This window comes from Mesocricetus auratus, unplaced genomic scaffold, assembly GCF_017639785.1.
Source record: "Mesocricetus auratus isolate SY011 unplaced genomic scaffold, BCM_Maur_2.0 Super-Scaffold_100004, whole genome shotgun sequence".
NCBI lineage: Eukaryota > Metazoa > Chordata > Mammalia > Rodentia > Cricetidae > Mesocricetus > Mesocricetus auratus.
Genome location: NW_024429189.1, coordinates 91,705,615 through 91,720,773, shown reverse-complemented (window position 1 = coordinate 91,720,773; position 15,159 = coordinate 91,705,615). Strand labels below are relative to the sequence as shown.

Here is a 15,159-nt window from a genome sequence, read left to right as displayed (position 1 = left end):
CATTTGCTCATATATTTGTGCTTTTTCATAAATGCTGTTATGGAAACCTTAAAAATGAGTGTTTGGGATATGAAAATAAGTTATAGTTCTCAGTAAAGGCTTATACTCTACTCATTCCTTTTAATGAAATAATTTGTGAGTTCAATAGACCACATGATCATTTTCACAACTCTACAGTGCCAATCTTAAATTCTGTCTTTGGAGTGATAGTTCTTTGTAGATACCTTAAATTTTTATTTTTTTCAAAGAAAGCCAGAAAAATGAGAACAAAAACTTAACTCTTGTGCCATGATTTTAAGACATTTCTTTGAATTAAGAAAGAAACAAGCACACATAACTTAAACTCTTAAACTTTCCTGGTGAAATTACCAGTGAAGCCCATATCTCTTAGCCTTTTTGAACATTTAACACATCACAGTCCCTGACATCTCAGTTCAGCCCTCAGGGCCTGCTTTTTGACACGGTATGAAGTGACGATCTTGCCCCGCCCAGACTCTTACCTTGCCATCCAGCAGCTGTCTTCTGGGGAGTGGAGCCCACTCTAGCATGGCACAAGCATATATGGAACCTTAGCTTCAGCCCACAACCTTAGGCTTCTTCTCATTGGTTAGAAACTTCTTGAAAGAGATGACTTTTCAGTCATTGGCCTGGAATAGTGGGAGAAGCCCTGCCAGTCATTAGCCCTGGGGAGCTGTAAGTACCACATCAACTAGTAACCAGTAGTAAATCATTAATCCTCTTAGACAGTAAACAAAATAAAGCTTCTTTAATTCACAGATTGCTCAACAGCAAATCCTTAAAAAATATTGCTTCAGTTGTTTGGGACTAGATAAATTTAGTTCTACTGTCTGCCTTCTCTCTCTGCCTCTGCCTCTGCCTCTGCCTCTGCCTCTGTCTCCGTCTCTCTTGCAATAAGAATTAAACACAGGGCTTCACACATGCTAAGTAAGTACTCTGCCACTGAGCTCTCCCACACCATTTCCAAACATTTTTATTTGGAGCCAGCATCTTGCTAATTGTGTATGCCAGCCCTGTGTTTGCTTTGTACTCTAGGCAGCCTTGAGCTTGCCATCCTCCTGCCTCAGCCTCCAAAGTAGCTAGAAGTAGGCCTTTGCCGCCAGGCCGAGCTCATCGTCTTATTTTTGATGAGACTCAGTGACCTTGCTCAGCACAGGGACCAAAATATTATCCTCAAGAGATAGTTTCAATATTTTGTAGCTAGGAAATGTTATCTAAATCATTTTAGCTTACTCACCTTGCCTCTTCTCTGCATAGGAAGTGAGCAGATTGGGAATAGCATCAGTGAGTTATTGAAAAAATTTCTGCCTAGTTTAAGCTGCTCAAGTCAAACTGGGTACAATTTCCAGGGGATGGGTACACTTTCCAGGGGCTGGGTATACTTCCTAGGGGCTGGATATACTTCCCAGGGGCTGGATATACTTCCCAGGGGCTGGATACACTTCCCAGGAGCTGGATGCACTTCCCAGTGTTGTTTCTATGTGGTTCATCTGTCTCTGCTTGGAGGATCAGTTTTTATCACATCTAGTTTTTGAGTTTCCTCAGAAGTTTCTGCTGTGAGTTGGTGACTAAGACAGCACATGCAATTCCTCCACGCAGGTTTCGTCATTGGTTTTCAATCAGGATGATTGAATGAGTCCTTTCTGTATTGAATAAGAAGCTATCCAAATGATTTCCAGTTGCCTGGGTGGCTCAGCTGTGGTTTGATGTAGTGGCTAAGTGGGAGCTGTGAGTAAAGAATGCTCGATTTCAGTTCTGGTCCTGCCACTTCCTGTCTGGGGCAATTCAGGAGACTAGTTCCCTGTGTGTGCTTTAATGTTCTCATATGCAAGCGTGGATACAGACAATAATGGCATGTAACTTCCTGAGTTATTGTGAGGATTAAATAAACTAATTCGTGTTTATGTTTAAGTAGTACCAGTTTGTACATAGTTCTTGCTTGTACTATTTTATCAGTATTTATTATCGGTTTGTGACTTTTATTTTTTACTCACACCCATGAGTCTGAGGCCAGTCATTAAAGACAGGGATAGGAATTATACCTATTAAAATGGAGGGAAAGGTAAATTGATAACCAGACACAAGATTGTACAAAGGAACTCGCAGATGCCACAGGAAAAGCTCTTCAATGCTCTTAACCAGGTGAATGCCATGGAAGTGAGTCAGGTGGAATGTGCACTGGGCTACTGACCTAACGAATCATTGGACTGCTAAGATGATGCTGGGACCCCAAACAAGTTCCGCTCCCTATACAAGGATGATTGACATCATCCAGCCCCGACTTGTCTTCAGAACTACCTTATTATTCATTCTTCGGTGTTTCTCTTCTGACAGAGGCCTAGTGCCTCCAAAGCCAGTCCCCTTTCTTGCCACATGCTTGTCTGACTTCAGTGTGTATGAATTCGTTTCGGTCTCAGTCTTCCATCAAGCAGACATTTTCATTCGAGGCTGTTATCTCTAACTGGAAAATGATGGCCTTTGTCCCTTAGTAAGGGGACTGAGACCTTCTAGAGTGACTGGGAGATGTCTGGGGGATATTGATGAAGTGACACCATCAACCTAGGATGGCGAGCTTAATTTAAGCTTTTGAGGGAGGTGGTCAGGGACCAGAAAACGCTGTCTGGAGTGGAGATGCCACCTTTCTTTCCATTCTCCCTAACAGGATCTTGGATGTAGCATTAGAGGCTGATCTGAGTATGATATTGGCCATCTATTTGTAGACACATTAGCGTTTCTTGAAGTTTTCATATTACTCTAACCAGCCTTTTATAGTTATCACTCCTTACTCAGAAAATGATGACCACTCTTCTATACCCATCTTCACAAAAGACTAAGATACACGAATAAGATAAAAACAAAAGCCACAGATCAAGCACTTTCTGTCAGTGTGTTTTCTTCTTAGTGAGACTGGGGTGGTAGTGTTCTGGGAGTTGATGCCCTGAAATGATGCATTCTCTATGAAATGTGTCTGGCCCTTCCTTCCTCCCTCCCTCCCTCCCTCCTTCCCATCCTCCCTTCCTTCCCTCTCTCCCTCCCTCCCTCCCTCCATACCTCCTTCCTTCCTTTCCTTCTTTTTTCCTCCTTTTGCTTTTTTTGAAAGAAAAATCTCATCTTGTGAAATGAAAAGTCTTGGTGAATGTTGTCTCTAGGACAAATGGAAACCCTGCAAGTTTGTCATGAATCTTAGGGAGCACTTGGGAAGTCTATGTCACAGAGTTGATTCCTGGTATTCAGGCACAGATGCCTTCTAGCAAAGTCAGCTGAGCTCAATTTACTGGGTTATTCTTGGGCCAAATTACCAATTGAGTGTAAGGTGTGCTTATATCAACTGAACCGCCAAGAGCCTCCCTGATGTGGAGGCTTGACACAGAAGAACTATAGCCGGCACAGATGTTTTATAAATCCACCGGGAAAAAACAAACAACAGTAAGTCTCTATCAGGAATCTCTCTGTGGCTGCTGTTTTGGAATGCCACAGACCGGAGTGGCAGTTTTGGTAAAAAATTGTAAAGGCCTGGGTACTGGCTCAGTGGGAAAAGTGCCTGCCTTGTAAGCAAGGGTACCCTGAGTTCAGATCCCCAGCACCCATATAAAACTCAGGTGTGGCAGAGGCGTGTGTATCACAGTGCTGGGTTAGAGAGGTGTAGAGACAGATGGAGAGCATGGAATTTTTTACGTTACGGCTTTCCAAATGCTTTTCTGTCCCTTCCATCTCCGTCCTCTTGCCAGCATCCCTGAGAGACACAAGATAGGCTTCTCATCCTACTTTCATGGATGTGGAAAAATGTCTGTACTGAGGTTCCTTTCCAGGTTATGAAACTAGATGAAGTTAGTTGCTGAGTGAGCCAACATCAGAATCCTGACCCCTGACCTGGAAAATGTGCATATTGTCAAACCTCACATTGGCTCTCTCACTTTCCAGGGACCTGTGTGGCATTTTTACACTACAGGAGTTTAAAGCCCTCTGGTTATCCCTCCCCCGAAGTCCACAGAGATTAGACAACTAGCTCGGGGTAGCAAGGCTCCAGTGGTGGCAGGGCTGGCTGTCTGGACCTCTTGCCTAGTCCAGTCGTCCCTCCTACTGGGCGACTCTGGAGCCCTCTCTTTAGTGCTGGCCATGAGGTAGGGTAATGTAGCCAGGGTGCATGTGAGGCAGGACTGGCCCACACTCTCGACTACAGCATTTTACCACCGGCGAGTCTTTAAACCCTAAAAGAATGCTGGGAATTCTGAGCTGAGTTGGAAGGTTTGGGTGTTAGTTTTCTGAAGTTGTCCCATTGTGAACTTTCTGATCTATGGTTCGTCCCTGTTTAAGAAATAATATTCTTTTTTTGGGGGGGAGTCTAAAGACCTTTGAGCCCAAGTAGCAATTTCCTCTGAGATAAGACTCTGTCTTGGAGGGAAGTTCCTTAAGACACAGAATGTTCTAAGGGGAGGGGACCATTCCATCTTTCAGGGAAGCTTGCTAAATTTAGGGAATAAACAGCACAAAGGCTTCAGAAAGTCTCCGAAACTGATCATATCCCCTACTTTCCCTCTTCCTCACGAGGACTGCTGAGAGGCGGTCTCTGACAAGATGCCTTAAAGAGACACTCTCCAACCTGTGGAGCTGTGTGCCTGGAACTCCAGGTTCCCAGCTTGTGTGAGCTGTCACCCATGCTGGGGAGGACCTTTGGTGATGAATCTGTTGTTGAGATATTTCAGCTCTTGTAACTTTTTACCCAAATTCCTGTAGGTAACCCCGGTCTATCACTGTTCTCTATCTGGTGTGACTAGACATGTGTTCATGTCTCCCTAAAAATAGTGTCACACAACACAGGGTTCACTAAATCTATGTTGTGGTTCCGGTATGGAATGTGGAGAGGATACCTGGGCTTGCTTTGTCAAAGCCCCCAGCTAGTTCATTGACACACAGAAAAGAGCAGACTGCAAGAGCAGAAATTGGAGGGAATAAGGTGGCAGAAGTCACATTTCTGCTCTATGCATAGAAACCTCCACTGAGGGAGACCAAGAAGAACACAACATTTTACATGGTGGATAAATCAATCATAGACATTTATTGAATTTTGTGAATGGAATGATCCTCTCAGCAGCACCACACTCAAGCTAATTACAAATGTGTCTGTCATGTCACTCAGTGTCACCTGGAAAAAACACGAAGCTGGAACCACCATCAGGCAAGTGCATACTCGAAGGTCCCTTTATCAAACTCTTCAACTTCATCTTCCCATGTAGAAGATGGCATGCTACTATATGGGTCTAGTAGAATTTTGAAGCATCTGATAATAAGAAGTCCCAAGAAAATGCACAGGATGCCCACAAAGGCGAAACCAGTCTTTTGCTCCAGAGTCAGGGAGAAGGCAGAGACCTCATTGGCACTCATCTTAGCTGAAGAATTGCTGCAGTAGGTGCTACTCATCATTCACTGGTGCATTGTGGTGGCTCTTCAGAGTTCCTGCGGGAGTCAATTCTCCACCTAGGTACAGAACAGACCCAGTTTAGTTTTGTCCTTGTGTGACATTGGGCAAGAAATCATAAAGGCAGGTATTTTCAAGGTCACTTAACTCATCAAAGATGTTTGAAAGTATCAGATATAGATCAGAATAAAATTGACACTGGAGATTATTATCCCACTGTGGGACATGCAGAGTTTTTCGTGGACACAGAAATCCATGTCTACACACTGAAATAGAAAGCCAAGCATGAAAGTGATAATCCTATGAGTAACACTAAAGGCCTTTGATTCTTGGGGAGGTAGTTCTCCCTGCTTCTTTGATCTGGATTTTCACCTAATTTTCACTTCATTTTTGCATGTGGAGATCATAGTGTAAATAGAAAGAGTATAAGCTGTTACTGTTGTTTAAAGTCCTAGCTTCAAGGTCTCTCTCTAGGGCCATTTTTTCTGAAATAAAATCTGATTCTTTTAACAGCTGTAATATATTCTTTGTTTCAACTCTTGTTTTCATACCTACATACTTACAGTATCTTCTCCATTATATGTGGCCCTGTGTGTGTGTGTGTGTGTGTGTGTGTGTGTGCACGTAAGAGAGAAATTCACACTCTAAAGTTCAAGCTGTCTCAGAACTCATGACAATCCCTCTGCTTCAGTTTTCCTGAATGTTGGGATTATAGGCAAGAGACACCACACATGGTTTAAATATTACTTTCTCAAAGATAAAAGCATGTTTTAAAAATTACCTGAGTAGAGGTAATGCCCGACATCACAACTGCAAAGAGATAAACACAATATCTGTGGGCATTACCCACTTCCCTACCATCTACATTCATTTTCTGAAACCCTAAACCAGTGGTTCTCAACCTGTAAGTTGAGACCCCTCAGTGTGTCCAAAGCCCTTTTACAAGAGTCACCCAAGACCATCAGAAATATCAGATATTTACATCATGATTTATAAGAGTAGCAAAATTGCAGTTATGAAGTAACAATGAAAATAATTTTATGGTTGGGGATACCACAACATGAGGAACTGTATTAAAGAGATGCAGCATTAGGAAAGTTGAGAACCACTGCCCTAAATAAACATAAAATCCATGTAAGTTTTGTGTTCTTTGTAATTCATCTAACTTTAAGACATTCCTAGTTCTCCTTCTAACAAGATCCTCATTCCTGTTCCCCTGTCTATGACTGATATTCTAAAACTACAGCTAAAATTTTAAGAAAGTTGACTTTAAATAAAACAGAATCTCTTATCCGTTTTCAGAAAGCAACCAAGGGAGCTGGAGAGATGACTCGGTCGTTAAGAGTACTTCTTGCAGAAGAAGGAAGTTTGATCTCTGGAACACACATAGTGGCTCACAAGTGTCTAGAACACCAGTTCCGGGAGATGTAACTACTTCCTCTGGCCTCTGATGGCACCAGGCAAGCACATGGTGCACAGACATGTAGGTGTGCAAAACACTCACTCATACATATAAAATAAAATAAAGAACCTATTGAGATAAAACAAGGGATAGGTGGGAAATTGTGGAGAAAATAATAAGGCTTATAACTTTCGAACTTAAAATGACAGTGATAAATACTGTTTTTATAAAGATTTATGTTACAAACGAGCTCTGTCTTCAAACTACCAGTGACAGAGATACTCCCTACTTCTGGCATGTTGGTTGGTTGACTTTTGTTCAATACAAGGGAATAAGATTTTTAAGTCTCTTTGTGGAGTATCTGTCTACCAAGTTATTTTGAATGACCTAGCAAATAAAAGTATGCTTTGCCTTAATTTTTAACAATTATCTTTTTAGTCTTATTTAAGTAACTCAGAGTGGTTTTACCAAAGGCTGAATTCCATTGTTAGTTATCCTGTAGGACTCAGGATAGAGGATTAAACAATATTTTATACTTCTGAATTTTTAAAATTTTGTCAAGTTTATGGTCTTTGTAAGCTACATTTAACATTTTCAGGGTGCATGTAGATACGAGGAACCAATGACACTCAGCCATTAAGATGGGGTTCTACTCTTTCAGAGTGTCAAAATTCAGTTGCCAGCTCCCACTTCAGGCACCAACTCATAAACATGGGTAACTCCAGTTCCAAGACACTCAGTGTCTCTGCCTCTGATGGTGGCATCACCTACATGCATGTATCCACACATGTGCACATAATTTAAGATAATAAAAATAAACCTTTAAAAACAGAGGAGCCAATAACATTGGTTTACTGGTGGACACTATGGTGTACCCATAGTGCAGGACTTGTTGCCTAGCAGCTGGCAGCTTTCCCAGCAGTTGTCATCTCTTTTCATGAGCTGCCTCAGCTGCAAAGGGCTGCCGTGCCAAGGATATGTTTCCTCCTGGGAAGGAGGCTATTCAGAGAGGGAGTGATGTGACTGTGACCATCTCTACTCAAAGAAGAAAATGCTGAAGAAGTAGTCTAGCTCTGGAGTTCCACGGGGTATCAGCTGAGGGTGTTTTGGGGTACATACCACAACTCAACTCTGTCTACACCTGCTTCATTCTCCATCCTTCTCCAGGCTAGGAGCCCAGAGGCATCTCTTAATAAACATCCAGGCCACTAACACAGCTTCTGAGTCTGGTTACTGCAACAATTAACCTCACAAATGTTAAAACACCTGAGCAGTTTTAATGATTTGTTCATTTTGCCACCATGTGGAAATGGCCTAAGCAGATTGATGTCATGAAATTAGCTAAATGTAGTTACATATTTTAAAGACATCATAGAGCAAACAAATGCATGGTGTCATAGCTGGTCACAGAAGAAGCCAAACTAGTTCCCCTTGGGCTTGTAATGAACCTACTAGACTTTGCTATTCTTAGGAAAACTTTCCATTCAACTAAACAAGCAAAGCAACAAAAAGGCATTTTCCAGAAGCAGCAAGCAAACTTACACTTCACATAGTTCTACTAAATTAAAACACAACCCCTTCCTAGCTAGAGATACAATTTGTCTAACATGTGCCACATAGCACTTTGTTCTTAGATTCTTAGACAGTAAGTAAGTTAATGAATTAATGGAAAAATAACTGCTTTCTAAGCTGGCATATCATCTTTATTCAATAAGTATTTGAACTGGAATAAATTAAAGATTGTGTCAGTGGACACAATCTTTGAAGAATGAAGTTATTTTTAAATCTATGTTTGCAATATCCAGAGAAGTTGAAATTTCATTTATTAGTGGTTGACATGAACAAGAGAACTTCCATTTGGTTTCAGAAACTAGTCTTGAAGATAAGCAGCAGAATTCAACAGCTCTTTCAATGTTCCTGCACTCTCCAGTTAAACTGATAGAACACAGCATTCTCAAAAAGACACCATTTTTCATGTCCAGAGAGGGAAAAGGTGGATTTTTTCCCCTAGTGATTCCGTGAACTCCCCTTCGTTTTCTCAGGAAACTATATCATAATCGTCTTATGTAGACATTAATCTGTACCAGAAAGTACAGATGCCAACTTTATATTTGATCTCTGTGATTAGTTTTTAGCTTAAATTTTCTGATGTAATACTCCTTCTTCACCCAATCGTTGGCTGTTATCCTTAGCCAGGAAGGATATTATGGGATACTTCAAACTCTTTTGAAAGGAATAGGAATGTGAATGGTGTGTGGATAAAGAGTTGCTTATTAAATGAAAAATGTTACCATAACAGCAAACTTAATTTGTAGCACTCTGTCTCTCAATTGCTAGAACAAAAATATGAGAAGAAATGCAGTGCTATTTGAACACATGATAAAAAGTGACTCAAAGCTGTGTGTTGGTGGCACACACCTTTAATCCCAGCACTTGGGAGGCAGAGATAGTTGGATATCTGTGAGCTCAAGGCCAGCCTGGTCTACAGAGTGAGTTCCAGGATAGTTTCCAAAAACAATACAGAGAAACCCTGTCTCAAACAAACAAACAAACAAACAAACAAACAAGGTGACTCAAAGCTTTCAGGGCAATGTCAAAAAGTCTAAAGGGTTGAGTATTTTCTTAACTTTTTCACTGAAAAAAAGCAGAAACTGACATATGCCAGCACTTTCTTTGGTGAACTTGTCAACAATGTGCCATCTGAGCAGTATAGTATGCCTTTGTGGAAGAGGCAGATGTAATTATTTTAAAGTTATAAATTCCAAAGACAATCCCAGCACTCGGGAGGCAGAGGCAGGCGGATCTCTGTGAGTTCGAGGCCAGCCTGGTCTACAGAGCGAGTTCCAGGACAGCCTCCAAAGCCACAGAGAAACCCTGTCTTGAAAAAGCAAAAAAAAAAAAAAAAAATCCAAAGACGTGACTCTTGAATCTACTTTGGTTTTATTGCTTGGAGATATGCTTTTAGAAATGACTGACCATAGGAACACTACCAGAGTTATGAGTCCAGGCAAATGTTTTGCTTTTCAAAAGGTAGAAGAGCAAATTATGGAAATTATATGTGGGTAATGTGTGACTAATAGACATTTAATAGGTAATGGTTGGCAATGGAGGCACTGATGATAACATGGGTGAGAGGCGATGCTGTACTACTCAGCTTTCCATTGTGGACAAACACTGAGTTATCAAGTTAAAAGAGAAAAAGATCATTTTGGTTCTCTGCTTTGGCAGTTTCAACCAAGGTCACATAATCCATATTTTGCTTCTAGAATGTGACACAGGAGGGTTATTCACTTGGTATCTGGAGGGAAAGAAGGACCAGGGTCTCAACTGTCCTTTCAAGGTCATCTCTGTAGTGACCTAACTTCTTTTGACAAGGTGAACCTCTTCTGAAAGGTTTCACTGTCTCCCAGTAACCCTGCAGCTATAGCTAGGAGCCAGGACCTAACAGACAAACCTTTGAGGAAAACTTCAGATATCAACAGCTAAATCCATCTTCTTTTGCCAGTTAGCTGTTAACAAGATGAACTGGTGATGCGGGACAGCATGGTTTAGTGACTGTCAATTTATGGACCTTCTCTTGTAATCTCTTTGTAAAGAAGATGGGAAATATACCTGGCTTATGATGTTTTATGTAGATTCACAGATACTGGGCTATCCTAATAAATACAGGGTTCTATAATCATGAAGACAGTCTTCAGTGTAGTATCACAAAGGTCTAGCCTTGCTACACACTCCTACATGCTTCAAGCCAGTGACTAGGTTGAAGACATTTAAGTGATGACTACTAAATTTGACATAAAACTTGGCTGAAATTATATATAGAGTTGAGATTCAAAAGAATTCTAATGACTTAAATTCTGAGATGGAACCTGAACATAATGCCTAATAGAAACATTACAAAAGTCTTGTGTTTGAGAATGAAGGAGAGAAATATGTCATCTGAAAATGAGGGAGCTATTGCTTGATAATATGCATGGAATAAATATTCAAATTGAAATCCATCAAAAATTCACATAAGTTGAAGATATGAAGAAATTGCTTGAATAGCAGCCGCAATATTAACTTGAATGAGAACAAAGGATCAAGAATGGCAAAACCATGATTATGTCCCAGTCAAACACAATGACTTGATTGATAGTCATCACACTTGTATTCAAAATATTTATTGCACTGCCACATGGGAGTAGATATGGTCTCTCTACTCAAAAAGCTTCCAAATAGCAAGGGAGGGAGACCATGTCAAAGAAGAATAAAACAATTCAGTCTTCTACATGGGTAATGAAAAAGAAAGCAAACTATATTCAATGTTTACTACCTTTCGCCTATGTAGTGCTCTACATATATTTTATTCCTCAGCAGCGGTGTTGGTTAATTTTATTATCGTGTACATATTTAGAAGAAATGGAAAACAATGCTTCATGTGAGCAGCAATAAAGATCTGTATGAATAAGTATAAGGAAGAGAGTGTAGATTAGAAAGTTATTTATAAAGTTAGGATTTGGTATCTGATGGAATGCCGTGAACCATGAAAAGAGATCCACCAAAGGCAGCTCCACCTTATTATGCTTGAATAAATATAAATACAGCATTTTCACTGAGCAGAAAGTAAGAAATATTATAGATTTAGAAAGCAAATGTAAATTTGGACATTGCCAACTTGAGGTTCTCACGTAAGGAGTCAACCCAGATAACTTTTTACAACACAGAGTTCCTAGTTTAGGTATGATCAAGTAAAACTTATGTAGATGAATAAAATGTAGGATAGAGATATCATAGTACACAGAAGTATTTGCAATCTTCAACTAGAGAGAAGGAGACATTATTGAAAGGGAACACTGAAGAAGACTTTTAAAGTGTTTTCTAGTATAGACTTGTTCTGGACTGATCAAGGACAATTTTCTTGTAAGCTATTTGCTATTTACCAGATAGGATTTGAAAGTAGAAAGAAAACCTCACTATCAATAAACCACAATACATGACCCTCTCACAGAGGGAAAATAAGATCTCCCAGTGGACCTATAACAAGTGCTCAGGATCATGAATAAATCCACACTAGGAATTCACACAAAACTAAGAAAGCCAAAGTTTCCAGACAGACCATTGAAAAACTGTCTAATTCTGTGAGAATGGAAACTAAGCACTGATAAGCAAAGCCTGATATCAGAATTATTTCACCATTATAGAAATCTCTAGAGGTTAATAAGTTGAAGGAAATTCTGGTATAAGGGATAAAGAGGAGATGGAATTGGATGCTAATAAAATTTGACAAAACAAGTTTTATTTCTGTAAAAGTGAAAGGGGCAAGATAATACATTCAAATTTGAATCATTCTCAATAAGAAGGACTTAACCAGATATTTGATTTTTTAAAGTAAATGTAAGTCAATCCATCTAATGTTTAAAGAACTGCAGCTTACATTTTAAACAAAAGCTGAGTTGAAAAAGGATAATTTTGTCAATCTCTTAAAAGGAAAAACTTAGATTTTAATGTTCATCTTTAAACCAAGTGCCTTATAAGAGAATATTTGAAAAGGAGATAGACAAAGGGGTCACAAGAAGCCTGCCTATTGATTCCATCTCAGTACAAATAGGTAAATACAAAACCAGAAACACATTAGCCTTCCTATTCAAGATATGATGCACAGAGCATTCAAAACACTGGTATTTGAGGCCTAGCTTTTCAAACAGTTGCCCAAACTTTCCTATATGATTTGACATACAACGTGAATGCCTTGTCTCATTTCAAAAGCAACTACGTCTGAAGTTTTGAGACCATATAATTAAGTCTTCTGAGCTGTGTGCCTCTCCATTGATGTGGAGTACATTATGTAAAATATTGCTAAAAATTATCATAAACAAATAAAAGTCTTCAGTTACAACACTGACTACTTCATAATGAATAAGGTTCCAAAAATGCTTTCACATGAGGAGTAAAGACAAATTTTCATTTTCCATACTTGGGAGAAATAGGGATGTAAAGATTCACTAGGTTCTATAGAACAAATCTAGTAAAGCTTACCTCAAGGAGGAAAATAATATTTTAATGCCTGAGAAATAGAAGATGAATGAAATACAAGAGAAACAGATTATAAAGGAGCATAACTATGAATTGACAAAAAGTCTTTATGATAAAGGTGATTGTGAAAAGAATAAGTGAATTTTTAAAAGGGAGCTGGATGTGAATAAAAGTGAATCCAGGTAAAATTTACTTTAAATGTGATACACCACAAAAATGGATAATATCGTCAACACTGCTCCATTTAAGTATCAGAATCTCTCCATCTAATGACTGAAGGATTAAGGTGTATTTTTGTACTATGTCTGCTGCTCATCAAATGCTGCTTGAAACTCCAGTCACTGGAATTAATGATTAGATACTTCAGCTGTGAGCAGCCAGATTCAAAGTGTCCCTTTTCTTTCATGGCAAACATCATGTTTGCTCTGTAAGTCCTGATGAGTCATAGCACTGGGCCATGGCAGTACCTGTAGATATCAAAAGGCCCAATGTCACGGAGTTGCTTTGTAGTTAGCAACAAATAACTGACGATGATTACAACAACAAGCTTCTGTGCTCAGTAACTTAAATCATATTATGGCCAGTAACCCACCAAGGAGAGCAATTTTATACCTACTTATACATGTAGCTTCTCATGTCCATGAATGGCTATGGTAAGTAATGCTCTTTTCCTCTGTGAATTGTTTACTGATTAGACTGTCAAATTTGCTTTTCAAAAACAGTCATTTAATTTGCACACAATACCATGCAATTGCAGAAGCCAATGGTAAAATGTAGGCACCTCCTAAAAATACACAAGAACCTCCTATGTTTTTATTTTAATCAACAGGTTTTTTCTTATTGCTTATTTATCTAGTAATAACATCACAAACATTAAATCTGAAATAGAATTGGAGTGCGATATTCTAGGTAAAAAAGTATTTTAGTACTAGTCACTAGACAAAAGTCTCTAATGAGAGGATACTTGTAATTTCATGAAATGAGGCATGCAAACTCAAGCTTAAAAAATAATGAGACATTATGTACATCAACAACAGGACTCTCCATAAAATTACAAAGGTTGTTAAATTCTATTAAAATAAGGAACAGAAGAAAGCATTATTGAGGCCATATCTGCACAGAGCTATCGTTTAAGAATGGATGTGTTGGAATCAAAGGAAATCCTTAAATTACAAACCCAGATGTCTTCATCATGCTGAAGTACATGCATTTTGGTTTCCTAGAGTTCCAGAACCTCGGGATCTTCAAGAATCTACCCCCAAAGCCCCGGAGACGTCAACCTTGAGAGATTTTCCTTAAGAGAATATTTGGGTTACTCCTCAAACACCCATTCCTCCCAAAGCACTGGTAAGCTTGATCTGGAAATTCTCAGCATGTCCCACCAAAGAAGCCTAGACCATCGTTATTATGCTACCTTGTGTTGGCTCCAGTTGTCTTCTACATATTAAGCTGCAGGAAGCATGGAAACTTCCTACAATGCATCATGAGAGAAACATCAGCGATCTGTGTACACACAACACATTTTCTTTCTGTTTTTCTCCTTTGACAGCATCAGCAGCTGCAGAGGCATTCTTTCCTTTTCAGAATTTGAGCTCACCAAAACCTACAGACTCTCCCTGCCCCCACTCGGCTCTCCTGCTTCTGAATTCCAAGAGAATAAGGACAACCTTCTCCTCGGGACTGGAGCTGGAACCCTGTTGGTGAATGCTGAGGAAGGGGGAGAAAGTTACTTAGCAGGCAGCAGGGATAGATAGGCTCACCTTCCATGTTTGTTGCCATGGAGATGAATTCCAGCCAGAAGACTTGTTGGCAGGTTTGTCTGTGCTTGCTGATCGCTTCAGTGTAAACGGCGTGTTCTGAGGACCTGCGTGGAGTCACAGGACCGCGGGTAGCGCTTTTCTGGCCTACGTGTATGAATGTCTGCGTCTGGTGAGAGACAGGACACAGGCAGCCGCGGAAGGACGTGCGCGCGAGTGTTTGCAGTAAAATGTGTGTGCCTTTATCTGGTGTGGCAATGTGTAAATACTTGCGAGCAGGTGGATATGCTAGCAACGGAGGAGGGACGTGAGATGGGGAAGGGACTCTAACAGCAGCAACAGGGTCTGTTCTTCAGATCCATTAGAAAGAGCAGAGACAAAGACTTATTTTCACTCACATCGCACCCTGAAGCTTAGCAATCAGGGTTCCTCACTATTTGGGTTTCCTAGGGTAGTGAGGGCTTAATTAATTCATTGCGAAAATCCTTGCCTCTGCCACGTCCCCAGCTGTGCCGAAGGCATTTCACTGTGGGTGGAAACAGCAGTCTCGA

General features: G+C 40.1%; 2 protein-coding genes across 4 annotated transcripts in view; both read right to left on the bottom strand.

Annotated features, from left to right (window-relative positions):
* Slc12a1 (solute carrier family 12 member 1) overlaps nt 1-556 on the bottom strand; it is an 82,064-nt gene extending 81,508 nt beyond the window's left edge. The window contains exon 1 of the mRNA XM_040746204.1: nt 501-556. The gene's annotated coding sequence lies outside the window, so the exon portion shown is untranslated. The remainder of the gene's footprint in view (nt 1-500) is intronic.
* Nucleotides 557-5,055: 4,499 nt separating this feature from the next.
* Nucleotides 5,056-15,159, bottom strand: Ctxn2 (cortexin 2). Of its 3 annotated transcripts, none has more exons than XM_021226233.2 (2): nt 14,612-15,159; nt 5,056-5,493 (listed from the first exon to the last, which is right to left on the bottom strand). In XM_021226233.2, the coding sequence occupies exon 2, from the start codon at nt 5,437-5,439 to the stop codon at nt 5,191-5,193; it is 249 nt and encodes an 82-aa protein (XP_021081892.1). In that variant the 5' UTR covers nt 5,440-5,493; nt 14,612-15,159; the 3' UTR covers nt 5,056-5,190. The 3 variants fall into 3 exon arrangements, with proteins under 3 accessions (XP_021081892.1, XP_040602136.1, XP_040602137.1); XM_040746202.1 differs by lacking the exon at nt 14,612-15,159 and adding an exon at nt 14,266-14,549; XM_040746203.1 differs by lacking the exon at nt 14,612-15,159 and adding an exon at nt 14,029-14,199.